General features: G+C 53.0%; 1 protein-coding gene across 1 annotated transcript in view; it reads left to right on the plus strand.

Moving 5' to 3' along the window:
- Positions 1 to 12614, plus strand: part of PYGB (glycogen phosphorylase B) — a 57567-nt gene that overhangs the window by 34584 nt on the left and 10369 nt on the right. The window contains exons 6-14 of the mRNA XM_059406411.1: positions 1228 to 1339; positions 1724 to 1806; positions 2941 to 3084; positions 3694 to 3786; positions 5121 to 5267; positions 6521 to 6684; positions 7607 to 7721; positions 8883 to 8984; positions 9657 to 9804. Coding sequence (XP_059262394.1) covers positions 1228 to 1339; positions 1724 to 1806; positions 2941 to 3084; positions 3694 to 3786; positions 5121 to 5267; positions 6521 to 6684; positions 7607 to 7721; positions 8883 to 8984; positions 9657 to 9804 — 1108 coding nt within the window. The remainder of the gene's footprint in view (positions 1 to 1227; positions 1340 to 1723; positions 1807 to 2940; positions 3085 to 3693; positions 3787 to 5120; positions 5268 to 6520; positions 6685 to 7606; positions 7722 to 8882; positions 8985 to 9656; positions 9805 to 12614) is intronic.

Here is a 12614-nt window from a genome sequence, read left to right on the forward strand (position 1 = left end):
GAGAAGGGGTCAGTTATCCCAGTGCTTGTAGAAGATAAGCATATCAGTGTATGCTGATAGAGAAAAGTGTAGAGACCATAGGGGCCTTATGCTGGAGGGCTGGCCCTGGATAGGGAAGGAGGGGTGGTTAGGAATGCTTTGGAGGGCTTGTAACTGGCTTGGACAAGGCTTTGGGGAGCCCGGGGGAGAGGGAAAGGGAGGGGAAAGATGATACTAAGGTTCTCGTGATGCTATCCTGTAGTCCTTTTGGCTGTAGGAGGGGATTTCATCTTGTAAAGCTACAGAGTTGAAACTGTATGAGCCCCCACAGACATGCTTGAGTGTGAGAAGCCCCTTCTAGGGGTCTAAGGGTTGGAAGTGACCGTGAGACATGTGCATATCTTCCTGTCCTTGGTAAGAGTAAAGCAGATACTTGTGGACAGAGGGGCGTCAGGAGGGGACATAGCAGGCCCTATGTTTGTAGCACAGGCCATAGATTTTCCATTGTGAGTAGAGTGTGGCCTGGTTTGGTTTCTCTGAGGGTTAGAGGTCAAGACCTTCTACAGACATTGGGAAATGGAGTCAGAAATAGAAGCTGTCTGTGGAGAAGTTAGCTGAGTCCTGCAGTTGCACAAGCAAAGTTGAGCAAGAAGAGGGACAGTGTTGCGGGCAGAGGACGAGGATTGAGGAGGTGTGGCTGCTAGCCCTGAGCATCAGTGAGGTTGACACAGTGGCCCCTTGAGCAGCTGAGTGGGAAGAATTCTTTTTTTTATTTTTTAAGATTTTATTTATGTATTTGACATAGAAATCATAAGTAGGCAGAGAGGCAGGCAGAGAGAGAGAGGGAAGCAGGCTCCCTGCTGAGCAGAGAGCCCCATGTGGGGCTTGATCCCAGAACCCTGAAATCATGACCTAAAGCCAGAGGCTTTAACCCACTGAGTCGCCCAAGCACTCCACTAATTCTTAATGCCAGTGTTGAAGGAGGTGAACTCAGAGAAGATAGAAGTGACCTCAAGAGTGTGGTCAGGACCTTCCTGCAGGGCCACCACAGGTGCTTTTGGCCTGGGCTGCCCTTGGGCTGAACTGTGGCCTGTCACAGGGTGAGTGGCAGGAGTCTGGGGTAGAACAGCCAGAGGGCAAGCAGGTTGGCGGCCAGCATGCAGCACAATGTTATTGGTGGAATGAGGAGGCCTGGGCCTGGGGCCTGCATCTCTGACTGACTGGATTGGACCATCTCTCCTTGGCCAGGTGGTGCTGGCCATGCCGTACGACACCCCAGTGCCCGGCTACCAGAACAACACTGTCAACACCATGAGGCTGTGGTCCGCCAAGGCGCCCAACGACTTCAAGCTCCATGACTGTGTGTTCTGCCTCTCTTGTCTCTTTTGGGTGGTTTCCCCCAAACTTGCCTCTCAGAGCTCTTATCCTGTCTGCACTGTCCCTGCTGTGGAGAGCATGAGGCTCTCCTTATAAGGCAGAGAGCGGCTCCTCAGAGACCTGGGGCCTCCCAGGGAGCACCCCCGGGCAAAGCCAGTGCTCCTGGGACCCTGTGCCTTCAGGAAGGAGCAAGGGGCCTGGGGTCCTGTAGGGTGTGAGGGCTCAGTGAAACCATGGCTCTGTGGGCACCCCCTGTTTGGGAATGTCCCTCCCACAGTTCAGGGAGGTGAGGGGGAAACTGGAGGCAGAGGGCACATGGGGAGTCGGGAAGGCACACGGGTCCTGACTTCACCGTCTCTGCTCACAGTTAATGTGGGTGGCTACATCGAGGCAGTCCTGGACAGGAACCTGGCCGAGAATATCTCCAGAGTCTTGTATCCAAATGATAATGTGAGTAGCTCACGTGGTTGGTTCTCATCTACTAGGAAAGTGCCCTGGGGGGCTGGAGCTGTCTAGAAGAACCACACTTATCATCAGGTCAAGACCACATAAGTGCCCACCAGCAGCCCTCATGTGGCTCCTTGGGGTGAGGATGGCACCCCACATGCTTGATTATGCCCCACGAGTCTGTGTGTGTCTGTCAGCATCTTCCCCTTGCCATCTCCCTAAGGGGACACTTTGGGAGGTTCGTGGCCTCTTCTCACACCTCCACACTGCCCCATACACGGCTGCCCCTGCAGGCTGGCTCTTAGCTGACCCCATATGAGGCCATATGCAGGGCGCCATGGGGGCAACGTGACTTCACCTGTGGCCAGTTTCTGCTCTTCTGCCATGTGATGCTGCTTCCCTGAGAGTTGGGTGACCCCTTTCTCAAGTGGGGATAGCGGTCCCTGTTTGTCAGTGATGCCTTGAGGCATGTGCAGTCATGGTTTGAAAAACTTTTAGTATGTGTCACCACGCACTAGATCAAGTCCCAACCACAGCCTCCATTGCCACCGAGTTTAACATCTGCTGGCTTCGTTATTGTTGCCAGGCAAGAGCCCTTTGGAATTCACCTGTCTTAGTGGGTTTGCATTTTCTATTTAATCCGAGTAATATGTGCACCTTAGTAGCAAAGGGCATTGGTGCTGAAAGGCTCACAACCGAACACACCCCATCCTCACTACCCCCGCCAAGATTTTAAGCATTTTACCCCCGCCAAGATTTTAAGATTCTAAAGTTTTGGAGCTTGTGCTCCCGATTGACTCTGGGTGTTAAGGAAAGAGACCTGCATGCCTGCTGTCCTCATGCAGGGCAGTGTGACCCTGTGCTGGCTGCCTACCTGTTTGAAGATCACATGCAGATTAGGCCGTCATCACTTAATGCCTGTGCCCTTGAGCTGCAGGTTACCTGACCTTGGGCCCAGGCCGGGGGTGGGGTGGGGGCCCCCAAGGGCTCCCGTTCTCATGCACACATATGTCCCTGCACCCCTGGAGCGGGATCTTTCAGCCTAGTGCCCTTCTTGGGTCCTGAGGGGGTCCCTCGAGGGACCCTGTGCTGGTCCCACTGGCTGTTGGTGATGCCAGCTCTATCCCATGTCTTCAGTTCTTTGAGGGGAAGGAGCTCCGCCTGAAGCAGGAGTACTTTGTGGTGGCTGCCACCCTCCAGGACATTATTCGCCGCTTTAAGTCCTCCAAGTTTGGCTGTCGGGACCCAGTAAGGACCTGTTTCGAGACCTTCCCCGACAAGGTTGGTTTGTTGATGGGTCTTAACACCGGTGCAGAAGGCAGGACATTCCCAGTCTCTGTTTGTTCCTCAAGGTTGGGGATCCTCAAGGTAGGGGAGGGGCAGGACCGCGGTCTCCCCTTATCCTGGTCTCCTTGTTGTCAGGGGCTGGGCCCCTCCTCCCTGACTAGGGCCACACAGGGCATCCTAGGAGAAGCAAAGGACACTGTAAAAGGTTCCCGTGGGTGAAACATGATGCATTTGGCAGGCTGGGTTCTGTGTTTTAAAACAAGGCCAACGGATCCTAGGGGGGAGGAACGTTCTGGGCCAGGGGGAGCAGTAGAGAGCATGAGGAGGGCCTTGGAAGCAGGCCAAAGGTCCTACTGAGGAACCTGCCTCCAGGGTCTTCCTGGCCCCTCCCTGTGGCCCCTGTGACCCCGTTGTCTCCCTGTTCCTTGGCTGGTTGTCCTGCTGGGCTCAGCACCTGTGCCATTGCTTTCAGCTCCAGTTGTTGGCCCTGTAGACCAGGCTTCTCAGGGGTAGGCAGCTGAGGACCCCCATTCTGCACACAATGACCACAGTGGCGCCCATGCAGGCAAGAGGATTGAGGGGGAGACCCTATGTAAATTGCAGGTTGCCATCCAGCTGAATGACACCCACCCAGCCCTTGCCATCCCTGAGCTCATGAGGATACTGGTGGATGTGGAGAAAGTGGACTGGGACAAGGTGAGCACCAAAGGCTGGGCACCAAGGATATGGTATCCCCACAATCATGGGCATGTGGGGTGATGGGTGTTCCCCACAGACCGGGGCATGTGGGGTGATGGTGTCCCCTGCAGATACCTGGGTATGTGGGGTTATGGTATCCCCCAAGACCTGTGTGTGGGGTGACAGTGTCCCCCAGACCTGGGCATATGGGGTTATGGTTTCCCCCCCAAGACCTGCATGTATGGTGGTCGTGTCCCCCACAGACATGTGGGGTTATGGTGTTCCCCCCAGACCTGCATGGGGTAGGACAGTGTTCCTCTCAGACCTGGACACATGGGCTTATGATTCCCCCCCCCCAAACCTGCATGTGGGGTGATGGTGTCCCCTTCACTTTCAAGCCTGTCCCAACAACAGTGGTTGAGTACTGAGCTGGCCCTAGGATGTTGAGGAAGGCTTTTCTCCTGTGGCCTGGGGAAAAAGGGACATTGTCCCTGAAGAGACAGAGCCATGGGGAGGAGGACGTTCCAGGAGTGGGTCTGGGGTTTATCCCAGGGGACCAGGACACGGTGGGTGGGACAGTGGTACAAAGAAAGGCACATGAGCAGTTTTCTGGAAGACAGGAAAAGGATCCTGACACTTCTTAGAGCTTCTCACATACATTTTCTCATCTTAGAATTGTGACAAAATCCCCAGAAATATCAAGTGTAAAGAAACACATTGTTTATGTTTTTATGTTTGTTCTCCTGATTCATTTGGTCTTAGATCCTTGTATAGTGGGATTTTCTTGATCTAGTTTAAATCAACATGTAAAACTGTAGAGCAACTTTTATGTCATGGTGTAGAACCCAGATCCCCTCTCTGGTTTGCAGTGCACTTCCAGGTGGGGTAGGCAGCACTCCCATGGTCCCATCTGCTCTTGGCCAGTGGAGGGAGGTCACACAGTTTCCCAGTGTTCTTGGACTGGATGTGAGATTAGTTGGGTGGAAATAAATTAGAAAATTGTTTGGTGTTCTGCTTTGTTCACCAATAAAAAATGGTTTACACAGAGGAAAAGTCAGTCAGTGAATGATGCCACATGGTGAGGTAAGCGTTACTCATTTATATGTGTGTGCTCTGTTAGGAAGTAGAATGTATGTGGTCATGTCTGAAATGTAAAGGGCATGATGCTCACTTGTGGGTTTTGAGAAGATTCTAGACAGGGCCAGAGGGCAGAGATGTATAGCTAGCTGGCCTGGCCCCTTTCTGGTGGATCCGAATATCTCTGTTTGATCCTGGGCTTGCCCCTTGCCTAGGCATCTGGTAGAAGAACTGTTCCTAAACAAAATGCATTGGAATGTTCTGGAATGTTCTAGGCCTGGGAAATCACAAAGAAGACCTGTGCATACACCAACCACACCGTGTTACCCGAGGCCTTGGAACGATGGCCTGTGTCCATGTTTGAGTCGCTCCTGCCACGGCACCTGGAGATCATCTATGCCATCAACCAGAGGCACCTAGATGTGAGCAGCAGGGATGCGGGTGGGAGATTTGGGGTTGCTGCCTGACCTCCCCATGTCGTGATCAAGGGTGGAGGTGGTGGGCAGAGGTAAAGGGCCCTCCCATCCTCCACATGGAATCGTCTGGCCTAGAACAGGTGCCTTATTTCTTGAATAGCCTCTGCCCAGCTGAGGAATTGGGACAATCTGGCAGAGGTGGCAGAGTCAGTGATATCTAGTTCCCACACCTAGACCCCCACAGTGTATGTAGGAGTCATGGATTCAGGTCTTTTTAAAACATTCCCATTCCTGAGTGGGGCTCAGATGTGTCTGTTCTTGAAATGTCTTTGTCCTGGGCCATACAGCAACATTTGGGTGATTTGGAAACCAAGTAGCATTTGTCTTTCCTCTGTTACCTGTAGAAAGGAGAATGTACACGAAAAGGGCAACTTCGAGTCCAGGTGTGTTTGTTGTTCATTTTTAATGATCTTTTTTTTTTTAAGATTTTTAAAAATTTATTTGACAGAGAGAGAGAGATCACAAGCAGGCAGAGAGGCAGGCAGAGAGAGAAGGGGAAGCAGGCTCCCTGCTGAGCAGAGAGCCCGATGCAGGGCTCAATCCCAGGACCCTGGGATCATGACCTGAGTCAAAGGCCGAGGCTTAACCCACTGAGCCACTCAGGTGCCCCTGTTATTCATTTTTTTTTTAAGTTTTTTTAATTAATTTTTTGAGAGAGAGAGAGCACAAGTGAGGGGATGGGCGGAGGGAGAGAGAGAGAAACAGACTCCCTGGTGAGAGCGGAGCCAGACTGGGGCTTGACCCTGGGCTCGATCCTAGGATCCCGGGATCATGACCTGAGCCGAAGTCAGACACTTAACCGACTGAGCCACCCACATGCCCCTGTTGTTCAGTTGTTAACCTTATGGTGAAAAAGTAGCCATTACCAGCTGATCAGACTGTGGCTGGACCGTGCCTAGGCCAGGAGGGCAGCACTCTTGTCTCATCCTTTTGAGTCACGTGGCATGCCTCCGCACCAAGGTCCTCTGACTGTCTGCTTCTGGCAGGGCAGGTTTGCTGAGTCCTCTGGCCAGCACAGGCCCTTCCCTGGGTGGCAGCAGCATGGAGAGCTCCTCCTGCCCTCAGGGCTCTGGGAAGTGCATTCCAGGAACTCAGAGGCATATATGGAGTACAGCAACCCCAGGTTTTTCTTGGAGGAGGTGGACTCTTCCATGTGGGCCCCTGGGCCTTCTGCTCACAGCTCTCTGTCTTGGCAACAGCACGTGGCTGCCCTGTTCCCCGGGGATGTGGACCGCCTGCGGAGGATGTCTGTGATTGAGGAAGGGGACTGCAAGCGGATTAACATGGCTCATTTGTGTGTGATCGGGTCGCATGCCGTCAATGGCGTGGCGAGGATCCACTCGGAGATTGTGAAGCAGTCAGTGTGAGTAGGGCCAGCATTTGCCCTGAGCTGGGTGTATCTCCTCCTGACCCCAGATCTGCCTCTGGGGACGGTTAGCAGCCAGACACATGGTGGCTGAGGCCTGTTGCCCACGTTCCACACTTGCTCTGCTGCCGTCATGCACGCTGACTTAACTGCCTGGGGCATATCCTTCTGTGGATGAAGACACCGAGGGCTCCAACTCAGTGGTATTAAGGTGCTGAGCCTTCTTGTCACCAGTGCCCTCCTCTTTTCAGGCTCTCCCCTCGCCATCTGCTGCTTGCCAGGTGCTGGGAGTGCCCCACTTCAGGACAAGTGTCCCAATGCCTATACAGCATGGAGGTCAGGGCAGGGAAGAGCCAGGGCTTGTCAGCGAGTGGAAGGAAGTATTCTTAGGTTGGATCTCATGCTTCTGCTCCCTCTCTTGGTGGGATGTGATCTTGGAACTCCTTCCCTCCATCCTCGACCCAGATGTGTGTGGAGCACCTCCATGACACTGGGTCTGTCCGTGTGGAGGCTTCTGTGTTCCCAGGGCCGGCCCAAGGGCTTCGTGTGTAATAGTCTTCATTCCCTGCAGCAGGCCTGTCAGTGGGGCGCATCCCCATTTTACAGATGAGGAAACTAAACCCCAGTTCTCAGGCTTCATAGCCTGTACCCTCTCCAGTGTCACAGTCCCCGTGGAAGATGGCCAGGCTCCACTGCCTGTATGGTCATTGCTCTGTGGCCGAATGTGCAGTGCTTTGAAAAGCGTGTGCTCTATGCCCACTGTGGTCAAGGTGGACAGTAATGCTAACTGCTCTGTGCTCTTTCGAAAACAGAACAGAAAAACGGAACTTTGGGACCTTCCAGAAGATTTCCTTAATGTTTTCTTGCTCACTTTGTTCCAAACACAGCTCTTGTGATACTTGCCTGTCTTCTTTCTTAGCTTTAAGGATTTTTATGAGCTGGAGCCAGAGAAGTTCCAGAATAAGACAAACGGCATCACACCGCGACGGTGGCTGCTGCTGTGTAACCCAGGGCTGGCTGACACCATCGTGGAGGTGAGACCCACGGCACTGAGTCCCCAGGGAGCTGCGGGCACACTTAGATCCTCAGCTGTCACCCAAGGCCCACAGGCCTGTCGCCAGGATGTGCTGAGGGGGTAGCGATCCTCCTTTGTGTGTTGGCCGGCAGTGGCTCCTGGCTGGGGGCGCATGGAGTCAGATACGGGGACATTGAGCCAAGCTATACTGCCAGTCAGTGGCCCTAGCGGCTTGTGCAGGGGTTCAGAAGTGAGGTCCTAGGCTTTGGGAATGACTGGGGTGGGGCTGCCTAGCTGAGCAGCAGCCAGAGACCCACTGGAGAGGTTTGGTGAGGCAGACACGTGGTGATAAGCTGATCATTTATGTGCTTGTGCAGGAAGGAAGGAGGAAGTGGTGCTTTTACACACCAGGTGCTGTGCTGGCCTTGAGAATGCAGCAGGTGCCTGGAGGGTGACGCCTGGTGAGGGCCTGCCATGGGGACACTGGCAGTCTGGCTAGATGTGTCAGGGAAGGCAGCCCTGGCAAAGGGCCAGCAGAGCACAGACCTGAAGGGCTAAGGGGAGGGAGCCAGGAGCCCTGACTCTCTGCTCCTTTGGCCGAGGGGCATGGCCCACCTGGCAGCTGGACCACCAGCAGGGCTCAGTACCAGGTGAGGCAGGCAGAGGGAGGACAGGCCAGGAGTTTTCCTTGTGATCCTAAGTTAGCAACAGGGGCACTTGGCGGGGGCACTTGATGAGCAGTGCATTCAGACCGACGGCCCTGCTGTAGTGCAGAGGGCCGGACCAGGAAGTGGCTGGAGGGTGCAGGGCCTTGGGTATGGGTGAGGAGCTGCTGGGCCATGGTTGGCCCCCAGGTTTGGGACGTGTCTGTGAAGGGGACAAGGAAGGATTGTATGATTATTGTGGATGTTTGAGCTTGACCAGACTGTGACGTCCTAGTCAGGAGCAAACCCAGGTCTGATTGGAGAGAGCCTGGGGAAGGAATGCTCGCAGCAGCTGCGGCCACGGTCTGGGGGTGTTTTCTGATTGCTGGCTATTGTAAGAGAGAAGCAGGCCTGGGGCCAGGCTAGAGCAGATCTAGCAAGGAAAGCAGAGGCAGGGATGACAAAATGGGAAGACAGTATCCAGGACGACAGGTCCTACAGTGAGCAGAAACACTGCTTCCCTTTATGTCTTATAGAAAATCGGAGAGGGTTTCCTAACTGACCTGAGCCAACTGAAGAAGCTGTTGCCATTGGTTGATGATGAGGCACTCATCCAGGATGTGGCCAAGGTCAAGCAGGTAGGCCAGTGTGGGACAGCAGTGCTGCGTGATCTGGGTGTCAGACCCAGTGGCTGCCCTCAGGTCACCATCAGGCGGGCAGGTGGGTGCAGACCCCAGAGCAGCCCAAGGATGCGTTGCCCCAGGTTCTACAGGAAGACTTTGTCCACAGGAGGAACTCTGAAAGTCCATCCAGTCCTGGCATCCCTTCATGTGGCACATTGCTTGCTAGTGTGAGAGCCTCTCCCCAGGGCAGCCAGCCTCACAACCAGATGAGCAGGGACCCTAGAGCCCTCAAACCTGACAGGTGACCCCCATGACCAAGAACACAGCCCCTCTGGAACCTGCCTTTCTCCTGGTCTGCCACATGGTCTTAGGCCCCAGAAAGAGTCCTACCTCTTGAGTCTTCTCTCCCTGCCTGCCCCCATCTGTGTCCTTTGACACCACACTCATAACTCCCCTTCGTTCTACATTTTTTACCTTTCTGCTTCTGCGTAAGTTTGTTTTTTGGTCTAGTTTCCCATTTATTTCTGCCACCGGGGAGTGTGCCCAGCTTCAGTACCCCGCTGCCCCACCCCTATCCCCAGAAGGTCTCCGGGAGCCCCTGCCCTGCTGTGTGGCTGGAAAACTGAAGCCTCAGTCAGACCTTGGGGACTCAGGGGTTTGACCTTCCTTGTCCTTTTTCCTCCCCAGGAAAATAAGCTGAAGTTCTCTGCCTTCCTGGAGAAGGAATATAAAGTGAAAATCAACCCTTCCTCCATGTTTGATGTGCACGTGAAGAGGATCCATGAGTACAAGCGGCAGCTGCTGAACTGTCTGCATATCATCACCCTGTACAACCGTGAGTGTGCCTGGGCACCAGGGCCTTCGCTGCAGCCCCCAGCAGCCTCCACAGCACCACAGGGACACGGGAGCTGGGCGGGAGGCTCCACATAGTATGGCATTCAAAATTAGTTGCTATCCAGTAGACTTGTCATGAGTTACTGGGAAAGATTTTACTTAACAGAATCATTTGAAGTATACTTCCCAAAAATAAAATACAAGGTGTTAAATTTATACATGTACCTTAAACTGAGCAAACATGAATCAAAGAACCACTATAAGTAAATATGAATATTTGCCAGATTTTTATATATATAATAAAGTCTTATGCAAAAACTTAGATTTTAGAATTTTGTAATTTAATATGCTGACTCTTAATTTTGAAAACCAAGGAACCGCAAATACTCTATTCAGGATACAGAGCTCGTCATATTGGTCAGGTGGAGGAAACCACTCCCTTGTGAGACAGTTAAGTAACAGGACAGGTGACGTTCATGGCTGAGTGTTTCTGATGCTCCTGGCGCCAACCCTCCAGGAAAGGCTCCAACCGAGGGCCGCCTGTGTGTGGCTGAAGAAGGCACTCCACAGGCCCTCCCTGGCCAGAGACAGCAGTTCACAGAGTCTGTGATTTGTTTTCTTTGCCATGGTTTTCTTTTGTGATGGTTATTTTCCACCTTTTCTTTGTTCTGGGCCTCTGCTGGAAGCACGCCATCCGTCCCCTGTCTGTGAGCAGCTATGATGTCCCTGGGTGCCCACGCCATCCCTGTCGGTCTGCGTGGGCCTGAGTGCTTCTTTCCCATCCACACCACTTCTGGGCTTGCTAGCTTTCTATGGCATCCTGTGAGCCCAGCTGTACTACCAGGCAGGCTGCTGGGGGCTTGGGCCATTCCCCCCCATCATCTCCCCTGCCTGCCAGGTGCGCTTTCTCCCTGGTCATAGCAGACTGCCATGTCACTCTGCTCTGCTATCCTAATTCCCATCTCAGTCTGAAGATGAATACAGTCCGTGCTCACCACCCATCTTTCTGCAAAGCTGTCCTGCTCTGCCCTTCTGCCCAAATTTCCCTCTGGTTCATGACAGCCAGTTGTGTGAATTGTGCTGAGTGAGTTCTTGCTTGTTCAGAACATGTAGGACATTTGCAGGTGACATTCTTGGCTTCATTTTCTTTCCTTGAGCATCTTTGAGGTCCCTCCTGCACTGTCTGGAGCGGGGGGGACATTGGTGTGTCGTGGTGTCATGAGGACCTGTGCTGATGTCATTGGGCTGGTCTTGGTACTGAATGTTGTAGGTCAGTTTTCCAGTTTTCCCGGATACTCAGGGCATTCCGAATACACTCACTGAGGTCTTGTATAATTTCTAGGAAGGTCTCTTGAAGTGTATTTAAAACATCTATTTGGCGCCACCGTTTTGGTTTCCTTCTTCCCAGGTTCCAGTGAGGTATGCGATGGCTTCCTTCTACCTATTTTCTTCTTGTCTCTTGAGTATTCTCTAAACATTTCCAAAGATCTTTCCTTTCCTGCTATGTTGTCTGCTTCTTTCGTTTCTATCCTGTGTGTGTTGTGTGTGTGCTGTTTCCATCCGGCTCTTTCTTGGCTTCCTTTCACTCCCTTATCCTGACAGTTCTCATTTCATGCACTCCAGTGTGATGCCCTCCCCCCCGGGATCTCAGTTCCCAATCTGTGGACTCTTCTAGGCTGACGGCCATCCCAAGTTGGAGGTTCTTATAGGGAGGGCAGTTCAGCTTCTTGTCCAGAGGGAAACCATGTATCTTCTGTGTTTCAATTTGCCTGAGCTGCACTACCCGGGGCTACCAGCAGGGGCTTCATGGAGCCCAGGGCAGCTGTGGGCTTCCTCAGTGCTGCCGTGCCGTGGCCCCTGTCTGTGTGGCCATTGGTCCTCTGTCTTTCCAAGCCCAGGCTGGCTTAGAAGGCCACTCGCCCTGACCCCTTGATTTCTGCCTGGGGGCCTCTGCCCCAGGATGTCAGACCCTCCAAGCAGGTTTCCCTAGAAAAGAGGTACAGGTCCTGTACCCCAGGACACCAGCCCTGCCGTCAGCTCCTTTGGAGAGGCTGGGTCCTGGGGACCCCTTGCCCTCATAGCCCTATCCCCCACCCACGCCGTGATGTGGCATAGCTGTTCGGTGACCTGGAGTTTGTGTGTTTTTCCTCTTTCTAGGTTTTGGTGAAAATGTAGTTTGTGTTTTATTTTTTTGCTCCTTGCATTGTTGTTTGGTCTGATTTCTGGAAGTGGGAAAGTTCAGAACTAGGGACAGCCATATTCTTGGTAAGACCTGGAGTCATTTAAAGCTCAGCCACAATTCTTTTTTTTTTTTTTTTAAAGATTTTATTTATTTATTTGACAGTCAGAAATCACAAGTAGACGGAGAGGCAAGCAGAGAGAGAGAGAGAGAGAGAAGCAGGCTCCCCGCTGAGCAGAGAGCCCGATGCGGGCCTCCATCCCAGGACCCTGAGATCATGACCTGAGCCGAAGGCAGCGGCTTAACCCACTGAGCCACCCAGGCGCCCTCAGCCACAATTCTTACTGCTCTGATTGGTCCCTGGCCTCTGAAGAATGTGATGGAGGGCTGCCTCATCCCTCTTTGTAGACCCCCTCCAGCATCTGCCCATACCCACTGACATTGAGACCCAGGGGCCTGGCAAAGGACTCTCTCAGTCTGCTGGGGCTGCAAGTGAGCCAGCCACTGTACCTTGACTTGGGCTGCACCCCTGCAAGAGCTTCAGGAGAGCTTCTTTTTTTTTTAAAGATTTTATTTATTTATTTGACAGAGAGAGATCACAAGTAGGCAGAGAGGCAGGCAGAGAGAGAGAG

The sequence above is a fragment of the Mustela nigripes genome, chromosome 7, assembly GCF_022355385.1.
Source record: "Mustela nigripes isolate SB6536 chromosome 7, MUSNIG.SB6536, whole genome shotgun sequence".
Classification (NCBI taxonomy): Eukaryota; Metazoa; Chordata; class Mammalia; order Carnivora; family Mustelidae; genus Mustela; species Mustela nigripes.